The sequence below is a fragment of the Athene cunicularia genome (assembly GCF_003259725.1).
Source record: "Athene cunicularia isolate RWA chromosome Z unlocalized genomic scaffold, athCun1 chrZ_part1, whole genome shotgun sequence".
Taxonomy (NCBI): domain Eukaryota; kingdom Metazoa; phylum Chordata; class Aves; order Strigiformes; family Strigidae; genus Athene; species Athene cunicularia.
Window position 1 is genome coordinate 18,129,296 of NW_020799142.1, and position 17,353 is coordinate 18,146,648.

Consider the following 17,353-nt stretch of genomic DNA (forward strand, 5'->3'; position numbering starts at 1 on the left):
CCTATTTTCCTTAAGAACTTCCTATTTAGAAAGTGGTTGTAAAGTGGCATTTGAACTAGATTATGGTGTGAACCATAAATCCATGGAGGTGTGTCTGTGCAAAAACACATAAACCACCAGTTTTGCTTTAAAGATGACAGTGTTGATATTTGCATTTGTTCTATCTCTCATAGGAAAGTAACCTGGAGCTTAGAAATACCAGCAACTCTGAAATACTACATGATATGAAATACTACTATTGAAAAATTAATAGAAAGTGTTGATTCCTAGAGCACTTGTTTAATTTTCAATAGGTTTCACTGAAAGTTTGTCCCTAATGTCAAGCACTTAACTGAGGAGATTCCAGGAAACAGGCCACTTTCACAAAATTCTCTTTCCAAACTCCCACAATGACAAGTATTACTTCATCACTCAAGTTTCCCCTTAGAAATTGTATAAACTTTACATATTCGTTTAATCAGAATGCAAAATAAATGTTGCAATCTAAATCACTTAACTGACCACTCAGTATAAACCTTTTATTCTGTCCTCAACAGTAATTCTCACAAAATTCCCAATTAATACTTGCCTCTACACACATCCACCTTGACCTTTAGGCAGCTTGTGTGACAGATAACTTGCAGAAGTATAAAACATACTTTTTACAGTTTCATTCTACAACGTTCTCCTCCTTTCTTGTACGACTGACCTCTGGAAAGGTAATCCGCATTCTTCCTTTCTCTTTGTAAGCAATATGGGTCCACACTACTTCATTTTGCCTCGTCCAGGGAGATGATGGAGCCCCCATCCCTGGAGGTGTTCAAGAGTAGAGCTGACACAGCGTTGAGGGATAGGGTGTAGTTGGGAACTGTCAGTGTTAGGTTAATCGTTGGACTAGATGATCTTCAAGGTCTTTTCCAACCAAGACAATTCTGTGATTCTGTGATTTTTGACTGCTTATGCATTTTTTTTTTCCTGTCAAAATATCTTGGGATGAGGCCTTAAGAGCAGGAAGTTCTATGTCTTACCCTATTCCAAGACTAATCAAACTCTGATTTAAAATTACTGTACACAGAATACTTTAAATGCTACTAAATAGACCAGCAATGTAAATCTAAAGTTCAGAAACTATACAGAGAGTTTTGCACGTAATAGCTAGCAATAAAACCCCCTGCTATCACCTAGGCTCATTAATGTCCCATTCAAAACACAGATTAGACAAACTTCCTTCACATTACCATCTAACAAACAAAATGGGATGAGCCTCCAAGCTGCCCACAGCTCCGTCGTGGATCTGTCCAAACATTTTCCTTATAGTAAACTCCCTACCGATGGACAAATGAGCTTTTAACTGTGAAAGCCCAAGTTTATTAGAATAGTTAGCTTTTTAAGACAAAATCCCTTCAAAATTATGTAGACAAAAGTAAAATTGCAGATATTTTCCCAGAGTATCCCCACATTAATATATATGGATAATCAATCTGCAGCTTCTTGGATTACAACAAACCCTTCACAAGGTCTTCCAGACCCCAAGACGTTTTTCTTTCATCAAGGAGGCCTGGCTGTATGGCTGGTGAAGATGCCACACTTAGTCCACAGGTACTCAAACAGCAAAATTCTCCTTTGCTGAAGTTTGCCTTTCTGGGCCTTTTCCTTCAGATGCATTTGGCATCACACTCCTCCTCCCCAAGTATATTCCTTCTCTCAAATCTCCTAGTCACTCTCTCAGTGGAAGATGCCTTCTTTGTTTCTACATGTTAGCCTGTCACACAAATATGGAGGTGTCCTTCTCTTTCCACAGACATGTGTAACTTGGCTTGAATGTACAGAAGCTCCTTTGGCTACAGAGACCACCACTCAAATTGTCATTTGGTTTGCAAGTAAGAAAGCAGTATTTTCTCCCCACCCTGAATTGTGTTGGGCATTTAAGTTCCCTAAGCTTGATCTATATGATCCTGTATCATCACTTCACACTAATCAATTTCTGTAGTTATCCTGTATCCTGGAAAACAAATGCTATGATCATCTAATCACATGTCATTCGTGAGAAGCATCTACTCCCCTTTACACCATCACCTGCTGCTCTAGCAAAGTCATGAATGGGTCCCACATCTGCTACACAAATGGAGGGGTCCATTGAAAAGCCATTGGAAACTCTCCCGTCTTCACTACAATATTGACACCAGTATCAGGTCTCATGTGGGATAAAGACCTAGCAGAGTTTCTTGTTTCTGGGGACACATTTATGTCTCCTCTTTTCTACCTGCATTAGAGGCCCCAGCTCTGTTGACACCATTAACCAGTTCTGTGAACAGAAGAAATCAAACAGTAAAAAAGTGGACAAATGGACAAATGTCTTGTGTGATAGCAGGATGAAGGATATAAGGCATCTGACTTGAACATTCATCTTGGTAGTTTTGGTTATTCAATCTCTAAAATTCAACAAATATGAACTTCTTCAACATCTGCTAAATAACCTATGCTTAACCCCTTTATGCTTTAGTTTTTAACTGTATAAATGGAAAAACAAATGGAAGTCTTACAGAAGCAAATGCCTGCTGCAGAGCCTCTGGAAATGTTGTGAAGAATCCTCCACAAGCCTAGTGGAAGGTGAGAAGCAGCCATAATTTACAAGGCATGAACTTGCCTTCCGTGAAGAGCAACACTGTGACTAGCATGTTACACAACACCCAGATGCAAAAAGTTGCATTCACCTGATATAATTCAGTAGCTGGGATTGAATTACTTGCACAAGAAAAGGCTCCTTAACCTCTTTATGCAACATATCTGACTGTTTTGATCTATTAGCACCCCCTTTTGGTCAAATGTTGGAGATATGTTATCACAGCACAGATAATCAGATCACAACCCAGAGGTGAAACAAAGTCTTGTAGAAAACCTCACGTGCCTCATGAAAAATGAAGGCCGTTATTAAGAAGTAAGTCTAAATGGTGTTTTAAGTATTCTGATACTGAATGATGAGGGCACCAGTAGGTGTGTACAGCCACCATAAAAACATTAAATTCTGAACAAAAAGAACATGGAAACACTGCCAGCTCAGAACTTCCAAAGCATTTAACCTAGGCACACATTGTAATTAAGTAGACTAAAACCAAATCAGTATAATGTTATCTCATATAAAATACAGTCATTAATGACTATCTGTTAGTACAATGTCAAATACAGTATAAATCACAGTGTACAGCCCCAATATAATGCATTTTTATAAAGACAGCTTGTATAGTTGAACTTGTGAAAGATTAACTTAAACAGAGTGGGATAATGCTTCCTTGGTTTTAGATTCACTAATATAATTAAAGTGATAAAGACTTAACGGAGTCAGCAGTATTTTATTTTTACCAGGATACGTTTACCATTCTTATTACATCCCAACATAAACAAAATACAGAATATAATGCCAAATACTGCCTGTGGAAACAACGTAGTTCTGTTTTGTAGTATGAACTGCATAAGTAACTTCAGATTTGGAGGAAAAGCAAATTTCCCATTTATAAACAGTTATATTCTCAGATAGTATTGATATATCATAATTCTTCCTCTGCCTACAAAATTATGTTAAATTATAAATTATGTTTCTGAATGGATGAAAGGAATGCCAATTTATTTAATCTAAACTAATAAAATGTCTATATTAAGTGGCAAAACCCACCAAAATTAAAATAGAAATATATAAAAACTGCTTCTACTTGATAAAAAGTTCATATGCAAGATATAGATATATTTTCCAGTGTTTGGAATACAGGGCAGGCACTGATTGTGATTGTTAGGCAAATCTGCATTATGAAAAGAAGCAATGGTCATATAAATATACTGAATAAACATTAAAATAAGCATTTGACTTGTGCCTTATAATTTAGTGTGCATCTTCAAAACTAAATGTTAAGTTCACCTGGCTTTAGAAATATTAAATGGTTAAATTTCCAAGTAGTAATCAAATTTTAGCTATTTTAGATTCTACTTAGTTTAGTTATTTAGTTATTTAGATTCTACTAGTTGTCCCACAGATAGAAAAATACTACTGATGTACCTACAGACAACTAAGGTATCAGTTGAACCACAGCACTATGCAAACACAGCTGTAGTCCTTCAAGAACTACTGTAGGACCAAAGGACTACATAGACCCACTCCTGGCACTCCAGTTAGAATTCCAGGACAAAAGTCAGCTCTGTTAAGATGGCTTGAGTTGCTCAGCAACATTTTCCCTCACTTAAACAACTTTCTCAGGGGTCAACTATGAATCAGGAAGGTTAGTTCTGACTTATTACCAAGATTGCGCTGCCCTGGACTCAAACAGGGCCCATTTGAGCCACCTTCTAGGCAGCTAATTGACCTGACACTACTGGGCATACAAGAAAGACCATCACAACCCTTCAGAAGGCTCCATCAGTAAGCACAGGCAAGTTCAACCTACTCCTGCAGAGCTACACAGGTATCTCCATCAATGTTTTTGAGCACTATGTCTTGTAGGAGCATTAATTAGGTGGGTACATGCATGACACAAGCACACACAATGAAAACAGCTTGAGTTTAGGAATAGTTCAGGCAAAAATCCACAGAGCTAGTTTGGGTTTGAGCAAGCACACCAGCAAGTGGAGGGATCCACATCCTGAAACATTTCTCTACAAGTCCCAGGCTGACACCAGACTGTTTCTCAACGTGCTTGGGCATAAATTCAGTCATTATTTGCTACTACTGAACAAAGTCATGCCAGCGCTTCTAGACCCCACATGCACATGACTCAAAGTATGCCAGTGGTCTCTCCCAGATTACAGCAAACAGACTAGAAACACTTCTGACAGAAGGGCTTAACACATTAAGAATAATAATACCCAAAATTATTTAAATATTTTTGTACTAGAATCATAAAACTCAGTATGAAATGAGATCTGGTGTACTACTTTTACGGCAATATAATACATAATTTATAAGATGTCCAACTGCTACCAGATGACAGGAACTCTGAACTACTGCCACATGTACAGTTGCAGATCAGCAATTTCATTACATGTTACTCTCCAAACTAGAAGACCTAATCTTAGAAATTAACTTCAGATCACAATCTAAGAACAGGAGGTTGACCACGGACCAGTGAAAACCTCTTGAAGGCAAGTCAGTTGAAAGGTAAATAATACTAGAAACACCACACAGCCCGTATCAACTGAATTTTACATTATCTAGTAAAAAAATTATCTAAGAAGCCTAATGAAGTTTAAAAGGGGGAGGGAAAAGTTACACAGGGAGTAAAGACAAAATACACAGGTGACATATTTGCTCTGTTTGTGCTTTCTAAATGTCAAACTTCTCCCCACACATACATATTCAGGCATTCATACAACTAGACAGTAACTAAAAACTGTGCTCTCTTTATAGTATGAACAACAAAAGTCAAAGGGTTTAATTCCAAAACTTTAAGGAATGAAACTAATGTTCCACAACCCACCTCTGTCTTAGGGAAGTTTATGCATTTTGAACAAAAGCCTCTGAATCATGTAAAATTAAACAAAAAAATGAGTTAAGATTCCTCTGTGTTTGCAAACTGGTTTACAGCACAGTTCAGTCCTATATGTCATCCCTAACCTTTCCTTTTGAGTTAGCCTTTCTATTTGACTGCATTTACAAACTTAAGTAATACTTATTCTAATAATCTAGGGTAATAGCAAGGTCTGTAAAACATAGCATATAAATAAAAATAACTTCTTTCTTTTTTAATTCCCTCAAACACTTGAACTATAAACTACAGAACTAAGCTATAGTACAAAAAAGAATCCTTTACAGTGTAACTGGAAAACTACATCTTGGTTTATGTTTTATGGAAGTCGATATAGCTATTTGGCTAGTAAGCCTCAGCTGTTGGGTAACTATGAAAAAATGTATTTAAGAGCCATCTATTCATTTATGTTTGGAGTACTTAATAAAAGCCACTCAGAAACAGCCAAATGCCTCACAAATGGAATGAGACATATAGAAGCGGTCACTTTTCAGAACTATATGCTCTTAGCAGTCGTTCTAGATGAGAATGGGACAATCTAGCTAGTACTCTTGCATATGATTTTTTCACCCTTGCTTTGTCAACTTTGCCTTGTCTCAGCACCTTACTCTTCAATTTCCTTCAACGTCAAGCTTTTGTTCTCAACTCCTCTTTGAATTCTTGCCATTCCACAGTTCTCAGGTACCCTTCCTACTCTCCATTCTACCACACACCTTAACCACTCCACAGCCCATTTTTTAATTCTTCTGCCTGTCCACATCATTGCTTTTTTGACATATTTCCAACTTCCTCTTCACACACCTGAGTGGAACAACCCCCATAATATTTCAATAAAACTTGGTCTACTGAGTTACATGCAGAGAAGATACACCAATGCTGCCATCTTACATACGAGAATGTAACTTGAATTTTCAAGTCATCTTGTGCTCTATGCTCTAGCACTAAAAATCTGAAGACGAACTCTGTCAAACTCTGCATCAGGACCCTAAGGGCACTAACAGGTCTTAATGGATGTGACCCATCTCACCCAGGGTGAGTCATGAACACCCCCCTGCCTGTGGACCTGGAGCTCCATTTAAGCGCAGCTCTGGATCTTCAGCCCTTGCCTGAGCAACATCATTAAGTGTACCTACCTTCAGGCCTGGCTCTTGTCTCCAAGCCTGGTTACACCCTTCACCCAAGCTGCAGTATGACTCCAGTCCTGTTCAGACCCTGTTGCCTGGATAGACTTCAGACACATGTTGCAGCTTGTCTCCAAACCTGTCTGGTTTCTGTTCCTCCTGTCCAGACTCCCTGGACCTGGCTTATGTCTTTGCTGCATCTGAGACAGTTGATGGGCCCTATTACCAGCACCCAGCTCTCCTCATGTATAGATACTGTGGGAATGTGTCCTGACCAGTGAAGGCACTATGCCTGGTGGGATCACCCTCAGCTTCCAGCTTACTTTTCCTTCACGAGCAGCCAGACCCTGCTAGTCATTAATTCCTATAAAAATCTAGTTTTTCCAGTCTATGCAATTGCACTCGTTTTTCATTCTCATTACTTTGGAACCAAAGCACAGGATTTAACTTTTCTGCAGCCTCTTTATAACAACTGATTTTAAATCTGATCTCTATTTTAAAAGATACTAAACTAACAGGTTTTTTGTGAGTACCAGAGTGATTAATTAGCTCCTATAACACACATCTGTCTTTAGCCTGAAACAAATGGTTGGCTTCAATGTAAGCAACCTATGCAAGTACCTCTGACAGAAGTTTTAAAAAAATTATCACATCAAAATTTCAACTGCTATTCTACATGCAAGTAACAATTACATGGCACTAGTTTAGGAAAAATAAGTTCTTTCTTCTAGAAAGTACTGTACTTCTAGAAAATACTTCTCAGCAGAGTTGAGACAATAAATTAATGAAGGATAAATTACTGTGTTACAAGACTAATATAATGAAACTGCCAAGCTACTTAAATGATGTCCACTTTAAAAGAAATCCTGAATGCCCTGTTGTTCAACAATTATCTTACTTAGTTTTCTTTCCATTTACCACTATTTATTATATGCAAACACATCTTACAAGCATTTTGGGAGAACTCACCTTTGAGAATAAAAATAACCTTGTCAGTTACCCTAAGTGTCTGTTCTCTTGCACTCTTACTTACACGTTGATCCTCTCCTCCTTCACTGGTACTTTTCTTTCCTTTTGCTAGTCTCTTTTCATATTCTTATTATCTGAGCAGCTCTCAGAAAGGAGACTGGCTAGCCTTGCTATTGCTCACTCTTTTTGAAAGTGGAATAAACCCTTAAGGCAAAACCGGTGCTGCAAATGCAAACCTTATTCTTGAATTCCAGTTCAGACAACAACATTCATATTATTTGTCTCTTTCTCTGGTAGGCACAATCAACACTGACATATGACAAAACATCACTGCTGCAGAATTTCCCTTCAGATAACTTACGCAGCACTTATGAACACTCCTTGAATACTTGACAGAACAGTCAAAGCTACTGCATGGAGAGCTGTTTTCTTCATTTAAAATACTGTGGTTCTGCAGAAAGGAAGCCACTTGTTTAGTCTTGGCTCTTTAAATAGCCACAAAATAGATCTCCGGTTTCATAATGAAAGATGTCACTTCTGAATACTATTGATATCAGATGCAATATCCATAAAAATCTCTACTTAATACCACTGAAATATATATTGAAAAGATGAAAAAGTAAGCACTCATCCTCTACAATTAAATTTTGGTTTGGACTTTAATAGATATGGCATTACTTACGTTACTTCATTAGACTGACAGCAAAAGACAACATCAGAAGTATTTACATCTAGAGTATATCTTCATAAAAGATAGGTCTTCAAATATTTTATATAAAATACAACAAATCTGATTTTTAAAAAATAAATAGAAGCTGTTTATGAAACCTTCCATGTTAACACTCCAAGAATAAGCAGCTGCAAGATTGTTTGCCCACACACATTCTGTAGCTGCCTACAGTCTGTCTAGTTGAGTCAAAAGTTAATTTACTTCCTCAACATCAGTCACAGGTCAAGGGAAGATCACGACAGACAGAAATTACTGTAGCTAGAAACTGGCTTGTTAACAAAATGTTACCTAAACATACCGTTATACTGCCAGGAGGGAACATCTGAACTTTGAAACTCAGAGAGAAATATGCCATTCATTTCTTATGAAATATGGAAATACACATTATAAAGAAGGTAGTATTAACTGTTAAGCTTGCCTCCAGCTAGTTTAACATTATCTTTTATTAGAAAAAATAAAGGATGTGATCTTAAGACAGTTTTCGAGGTATACTTTGTAACACAATCAAATTTTTACAAAATAATTTTAAAAGCTTATCAAAAACCACTATATTGTCATAAGAGTGAAAACATGTACATGCATAAAATGTATAAAATAATAAGCTCTTAAGGACTATACAAATTTACTGAACCTATTAATATAAAAGATTTTTCTAAACTTGGGTTTTTTTAAAACTATTTGTGAGTAGGCTCAAGCTTCCCTGCAAACTACATAAGCCTCTCAATATTTTAATCACTTACAATAGACAACTTCATCTATGAGATAATCTGGCCAACAGCAGAAAAATCAATAGCTGCCTGGTGGGGTGGGACATCTTTAATTTCTAGTTTTTCTCAAAATACTAAAAATTTAGTTTCAGGTCCTGTGGTAACAAAAAAGTGCAGACCTGGTTGACTCTCAAGAACCAAAAATACACAAGTATAAGAACAGATACTTTCCTGCATCACAAAGAATTGCATAAAACGCAATTATGAACAAGACTGTTTGTTAGCCCCAGACAAAACTAGTGACATGGCCTTTGTTATCTCCAGAAATTTAACTTATGACTAACACTGTTTTCAAGCATGCTTAAAGTTCACAAATTCCTTTAAAAAAAATTTAAAATTGGCAGAAATAGTCACAAGATGGGGATAATGAGAAAACTGTACCATACTAAGTAGATGATCTGTCCATAGAATAAGTTACAGAGAGATGTCAGCAAATACAACAAATTTGAGAATGCAGATAAAAGTTAAAAATATCAACCATATTAACTATAACTAATGCTTCTATCCTCACTATTCATCAACATATGCTTAATAATAGGCAAGATTTCGCACAGTGTCAGAAGGAAGACCTATTACATTGGTCTAATACACTGAGAGCTCTGCATTGGTCTAATAATTCCTGTTGTTGATTTGCATTTATTTACTCCCAAAAGAAGAAATATCAGAAACTGATTTTGCTTGCATGCTTGTGTCTAGCTGTGAGTGAAAGGCCAAAGCAGCATATGTTATTGATGTAGATGGTAACCCAAGTTACTTTGGGTTTTAGAATTTAACTTCTGAATCTCACTGGTGCATTCTGACAGTGCCTGTTTTTGTGAAGAATGGCGCTGACAGTTCCTATCATTCAGAAATACAACATGACCCAACTGCCTTCTGAGCCTTTCCAAACATGTATAAAGTTGATGTATAATGGAATAACAAGGTCAATTGAGTCATAATGCTCAATCCTACATTAAGATAAAATCAAGGTCATTTTTGTAACCCCAAAAGTAGAATTTTTCCAGTATGAATTAAACCTGGTGAACAATACATATTAAAACACTGCCACTAAAGCAAATTTTATTACTTTGTTAACATAGATTTGAAATTCTATCTATTGAAAGCTGGCATTCAAATTCCCCTTCTCCATGTATCCATATGGCATTTCATAATCTATCAATTTATTTATTGGACAAAAAAACATGCTTGAAGTCATTGTAACAAGTTCTACAAATACATTTCTCTCGAATTTCAAGATATGAAATATCTAGGACAAGAAAATGTCAACATGAAAGCCTTTTCCATTAAAAAAGTTTTGGGTTCTGTTTTGAAAACGAAGTGTCATTTTCAAACACAGTGTCAGAACCTATTTTCAACTGTTTAGTCCCTGAAGGAAAGTATTATGGCCTTCTGTTTCAGGCTACTAGTGCCAACAAACTTTAACCTCCAAGGCTTTTCTGTTGTTTTTTTGTTTTGTTTTCATGGGGGTTTGGAGTTTTATTCATATCTCCACTCTTCAAATGTTCAAAGTAGAGATATGATTACCGGGTTCTCAGATCAGTAGATTTACGGAAGAAGTTGTTCTAGGATATAATAATGCTTTTTTAAAAGATATGTCAAATTTCAGGTAAGTGACCTGCAGTTCTGAACCCACAAAAATGAGTTGCCACACAGCTGCTAAGAAGAGGTTTCAGCTGTTCTAGTGCAGAAGCAAGTACATTGCTGATTTACTAGTTACCTTTCAACACAAACATGCTTGTCTCTACTAAACCTTCTCTTGCTGAAAAGGCTGTCATTCCTCCCCCTTTGGGTTTCTAATTCCAAAAGTGAAGGAACCAAATGCAATTAACTTATTCCAGGTTACATGCCCAATAATGAACAGGAATTTAAGAAGCTGCATCAGGAATATTTTACTGTCATAATGCCTGCTCTACTTGATCCTCCATAATTACGTTAGAAAAACAATCATTTCCAGAACAACACATCTCTCCCATGCCCCCAATCTCAAACTCTGGCTTTCCCAAACTCTTTTCTCCTTCTGCCCCTCTTACTTTATCATCTTTCCAACCCATCCTCTTCCTCACCTAGACCAATACCAAAAGTACTTGAACTTTATGAAACAGTATGGGAATCTCATACAACTTTAAGAATGATCTTGATTTTAACTTACCAGGGGACAAGCTGTGCATTAGAAAAAGGCTAAACTACATGATACATGGCATTTTTCACTTTTTCATTTCTCTAATCTGTGACAGGATTACTCACTTTGACAGTAACATCCTACTGCTCTAATAGCTCTTTAAATCCAGTATCTTCATTCCTCCATGGGGTATTTCCAAAGCTTCCTCTTTCCATTTTAAAGGAAGCAAGGAACACTCCAACACCCTACTTCCCATAACGTCAAGCACAGAAGCAGGAGATCTAAAACACCATTCTGGTTCACCAGAGCCACTCTAACCCTGTAATAAAGGTGAATATCCATGAACAACACACCATGAATAGAACAGTCATGAATAAAACAGTATGTTGTCGTCCCATTAACTCTTAACTGACATAAGCAAACAGTGATGAATTAGCAACTCTGACATCCTACATGAAGTACTGCAAAAGGACTTAAGTCATCCTATGTGTCAGAAATCTCCTCATCTCTCCCTAAAAGCATGCAAAACTGATGAGGAAAGGGGACTTTCCTTCACAAGAGCCAGACACCAAATCATCATCAAAGCACATGTGGTTATAACAAAATAACCACTGATTTCAGTCACAGTGAACATGCAAGATTTGGTTGCTAGACCCTCTCTTGTCCACACGATCTTCATTTGAACAGTGTGGAAAGAGTCAACGGGAATGAGTTTTAAACTAATTATACATTTAGATACATGGAACATCTACCCCTCTCAAACTACTGTTTCAGGCTGTCTGCAAGATCAGATGAACACTCAGTGCTGCCTGGAGTTTCGTTTTTAGCTTATGTTCATTAAGTGTACAAACAACTGCGGTTTTAGTTTTTTGCTCCCCTTGCTATGTCCATTTGTCTCTCTACATCTTACACCCTGAAACCACCTACATCACCACAATCTTATGACCAAAAAACTCCCTGGAGTTTTATTCTGCATTTCAGTTTACTGTTGTACTATTATTGTTGCAAGACTGTACTTTCTCTGATATGCATCGAAACCAAAATTTCAAATTAAATTTATATTTTAAAGGTCTTTTTTTCACCATGAATAATCAAAATGAAACTATTAGGCTGTTTGGAAATTAATTTCCGGTTTGTAATGTGATTTTCATTGTATATGTTTCAGGAATAGTACCTTCTCGACTGGCATACTGTTATATAATTTTTTAAAAGCTCATGTTATGAACTTTCACACTGTATAATTAAATTATACTATAAACTGAGTTTTTGACAAATTTTGGAGGTTTGAAGTTCAGATGTCAAAACAGCAATTTCGACAGATCTACGAGTTCAAACTTGGATGTAAAGCAGTGCAAGCTGCTCGAAACATCAGTGAGGTATATGGCCAGGGAAGTGTTAACAAACGGACAGTGCGACTTTGGTTCCAAAAATTTCGACGTGGCAATTTCGTCCTTGAAGATCAAGAATGTTGTGGACATCCTTCTGCTATTGACGACGATGAATTGAAGGCTCTGGTGTGTCCTGGTTCAATTAGGATAGCATTAGGTTTCCCCAGCAGAGAGAGAGGGGGAAGAGATCTCCAGCCGGGTTATTCATACCATGCTGGCGTCAGGTCCAGGGGTGGAACCTTTTTACTTGCTCTTTGGTGGGCTTGGTGGCGGGAACCTGTTCCGTGACCATTTAGCGGTATTTCTCTGTATATCACTTGTCTTGTTCACTATTATTGCTGTTTATTGTTGTTACTGTTACTGTTGTTGTTCAGATTGTTTTATCACACTGTTGAATTAAATTTCTTCTTATTTTAGCCCAGGTTTGTGCCTCCCTTCCAGCCCGACAGACTGCAGGTGGGGAGAGGCAACAGCAACGTGCTCTCCAGTCCCGGCAGGGCTTAAACTACAACAGGTGGAAGTAGATACATGGACAACTGTTCGAGAACTTGCAAAAGAGCTTGGGGTAAGCATATCAACTGTTTCTGAGCATCTGAAGAAGACTGGAAAGTCAAAGAAGCTCGACAAATGGGTGCTGCATGAACTGAATGAGAATCACAGAAATCACCATTTTGAAGTGTCGTCGGTGCTTCTTTTTCGCAACCAGAATGACCCGTTTCTCGATCGTATTGTGATGTACAACAAGAAATGGATACTCTACGATAACCAGTGATGATTGGCTCAGCAGTTGAACTGTGATTGAAGCTCCGCAGCACTTCCCAAAGCCAAATCTGCACCAAAAGGTCATGCTGTCTGGTGGTCTACTGCTGGTTTAATCCATCACAGCTTCCTGAATCCGGGTGAAATGATCATGGTGGAGAAGTACGTCCAGCAAATCAATGAAATGCACCAGAAACTTCAACGGCTGCGCCCAGCACTGGTCAACAGAAAGGGTCCAATCCTTCTCCATGATAATGCGTGATAACATGCTGCACTTTCAACGGTGCAATGGTTGAACGAGCTGGGCTACGAAACTCTGCCTCATCCACTGTACTCACCAGACCTCTCGCCCACCAACTATCACTTCTTCAAGCATCTCGACAGCTTCCTGTGTGGGAGACGCTTCAGAAACCAAGGGGAGGCTGCAACTGCCTTCAATGACTTTATCGCCTCCAGAAGTCCAGAATTTTATGCAACCAGAATAAATATGCTTGTTTCTTGTTGGCAAAAATGTGTTGATTCTAATGTTTTTTATTTCGATTAATAAATTTTATTCTGAGCTGAGATATGCCACTTCAAACATACAGGTTGAAATTGGCAATTAATTTCCGAACAGCCTGATATGTAAAAACACCATTTGCAAAGGCAAGACCTCAATAAACCTTCCCCCCCAGTCTTATCTTGAAATTGTATTCCAGGTACTGTTTGCAGACTCAGTTAGCCATTGCAATTAATTCTGATGAAGTTAAATGTTGTAGAACTATATTTTTATTAACAAAAACCAAAGCTTCTGATGTGTCTGAACCTGACATCACACGTAGATTATCCTGGAGAGTATATGACAGTAAGAAACAGACATGCATTAAGCTAGATGACAAAAATCTCATACTGGCTAGCATTAACACTGGCTAAACAGTGCTCCTATTGACAAATGCAGTCAGAATTTGTGCATCTTTGTGTAGCTCTCTGGTCTATCCAGATACAGATATGGGAAGTCTACTAAGTCCTATTTTAACATATGGCTTAGTGTTGACATGCAACAAAATATCCAACACTACTTTGGAGAAAGAAAAAAACCCAAGACAACAAACCAAACAATAACACAAAAGGGTAAGCTAGTTATCTTGAGGGGGAGAAAAGCCTTTTTTTGAAAAGTAATAAACATTTTCTCTATTATTCATGACAGAGAAATATAGAAATTTAAAACCTTCCTTATAGTTTCTTCTAGCCCTTTATTTTTCCACAAAAATGGCTTCCCTCTTTTTACTGAGGAGGAAGCTCATTTATGTATACAACAATGGAAGAGTAAGATTTAAAATTACATCCCAGGTTTCCTCATTCTCTTGAACATATAGCATGCATTGAATAACAGGCTTTCTACTACATAAATGTCCGTAATTCTTTGCTTTCATAATCTCAGGTATCCATTTGCTATCATGCTCAGAGTCTTTACAACAGAATTACAAGAAGAAGGTAGTACGTTTTGAAGAACCACCATCTATCACTGAAAAGTAACAAGAACAATCCATTATCAAATGCAGGGACTGTATGTCCAGGTTATTACACCTGCACAAATAAAATACCCAACTTCTGCAACACAAATTAGTATCTTTGTATCCTGACTGCAACACCTTATGAACTAAAGGAACTCTGAAATACTAAACGATTTTAGAACAAATAGCTAATTCCCAGTTTAGTAGAAATTTGTTTTCTTTTCCAAGCTTCACCTACCCGTATTTTCTAATGCAAGGGGACACCACAATCTTTCCCAAAACAGACATTTAAGAGTCCCTCTTCTGTTTTCATCCAAATCACATAAAACTTAAAGAATTGTAACTTGTTTAAATTATACCCCTTAATCAAATTTTGGCTGCACATAACTAAGAGGTAAAATTTGACATAATTAGGTAAGACAGACAAACAAGTTACAACTTTCCTCCTGAAGAGGTCAAACTCAGAAGAGCATGCTCAACATAACTGCAAGCTCCTGAAATCCTGACAGACCTTACAGCACAAAAGCTTCAAAACTGTGATCTAAGCAAAGAAGGTACTTCTGTTTTCTACATCAGCTGAAGCCACCTGCTGATGGTCTGTATTAGGCTCACCATCAGACAGAATAATGATAGACCACTGCTTCAGTGATTTGAACTAGGCCCACAGAACTTCATAAGGATAGATGGAATGTTGCATGTTCTCTTAACTTCGGCACAGACATTTCCTTGTTGTGTTATACCAGTGACCATTTCAGAATCATCAAGCAGCTTGAGCATCCATGTTTTGAAGTGCTTAAACAGGTACTGATATATTCAATCTTTGCATTAGAGGATGTCATCATATTTGTAAGAACCAAATATAACTCATGGAAATCAGAACAGAATATCCCTTGTGACTACTGGAAAGTGATCTTGCAAATTATTTTCAAAACCAGAAGGCAGCTATTATTATTCTGTAACTGAAGTTCTGAAAACTGGAGAACTATCTGAAATTTCATATGCATACACTGTGAAAAAAACTGCAAATAAAACTGCTGCTTAGAGGTTTTAACTTTAGTCCTACAGTGCTCAAACAAGTAAGCTATATTACTCTCATAACCTATTTTAAGCAAATAACATGAAACTGTATTCTAACCAAGTTGCACCAAACTTGACCAAACCTTATTCTGAATCTGAGTAAAGAAAAGCATAGTGCTGAAGTCACGGAAGAATCATTCAAATGCCCTCAGAGCTGACAATTCCAGAATCTTTTTCAGTCATCTCATAAGAACAGGTAACTTTTATGGTCAGTAATTCTAACCCTACCTCCCATTTCCATGTTCATTCCCATCCTTGCTACATCCTATTAATTGTTCTGGAAAAACTTCTTAAAAGGTAGAGTGGTAAAACTTTAAAACAAAATTATTTTTAATCCAAATCACTTTACCACATGGCACAGGAAACAGTTTTATCAACACCACAGAGAACTAAAAGGGCAGAAACAAGCAAACATGAATAATAAGTTTCTGCATTAGCATAGTGAAATTCCTAAATTCATACTCACAGATTCCAAAATATTTTTATGAGACTGAGGATCAGTGACATTTTAAGAGGGAGGAACCGAAGGGACAGACAGGAAGAGCATAAAAAGTGGGGGAAAATAGCATGACCATAGTCTTTCTTTCTCTATATATGTGTGCAGATACAGTGTTTTTAAAAAATTACCGAAACTATCTTGTATGTACGTTTATATGTAAACATTTAAGTAGCATGGAAAAGTAAACCCTCCAAATGATAGTTAATGGCATGGAACTATATAGGGTTTTTTTCTCCTGACCAGAAGGGAGTGTGATAAAAACCTAAGTCCTATGACATGTACATAAGTAAACACATGCACACATCTTCAACTAGAAGCTGGTCATGTACTGGACTTTTAATACAAGTCTCTGCATTAAAGAAACAAACAGCAAAGTGCCCCCGAAAAGTTACTTTCAGCATTATTTTGAGGAATCAGGAGTAGCTACGTAAGCCCTGAAAAAAAGTATGAGATCTTGGGGAGGGGACAGAAAGGAAAAAACACAGGATATAGAATAGGGCAAAGGGGTGCAAAACTCTGGGAAGACTGTGCTGGCGACGGAAGGAGTCGTCGTCCTCTCCGGCTCCCTGGCAACGAGACAAACGCTCCCAGAGTTTTGCACCCCTTTGCCCTATTCTATATCCTGTGTTTTTTCCTTTCTGTCCCCTCCCCAAGATCTCATACTTTTTTTCAGGGCTTACGTAGCTACTCCTGATTCCTCAAAATAATGCTGAAAGTAACTTTTCGGGGGCACTTTGCTGTTTGTTTCTTTAATGCAGAGACTTGTATTAAAAGTCCAGTACATGACCAGCTTCTAGTTGAAGATGTGTGCATGTGTTTACTTATGTACATGTCATAGGACTTAGGTTTTTATCACACTCCCTTCTGGTCAGGAGAAAAAAACCCTATATAGTTCCATGCCATTAACTATCATTTGGAGGGTTTACTTTTCCATGCTACTTA

At 37.4% G+C, this 17,353-nt stretch overlaps 1 protein-coding gene across 1 annotated transcript; it reads left to right on the top strand.

The window, feature by feature from the left end:
• Window positions 1-10,668: 10,668 nt before the first annotated feature.
• Window positions 10,669-13,355, top strand: LOC113489777 (histone-lysine N-methyltransferase SETMAR-like). Its single transcript, XM_026865793.1, has 3 exons — window positions 10,669-10,682; window positions 12,478-12,709; window positions 13,098-13,355. Exons 1-3 carry the CDS (start codon window positions 10,669-10,671, stop codon window positions 13,353-13,355), a joined length of 504 nt encoding a protein of 167 aa, XP_026721594.1.
• Window positions 13,356-17,353: the final 3,998 nt, after the last annotated feature.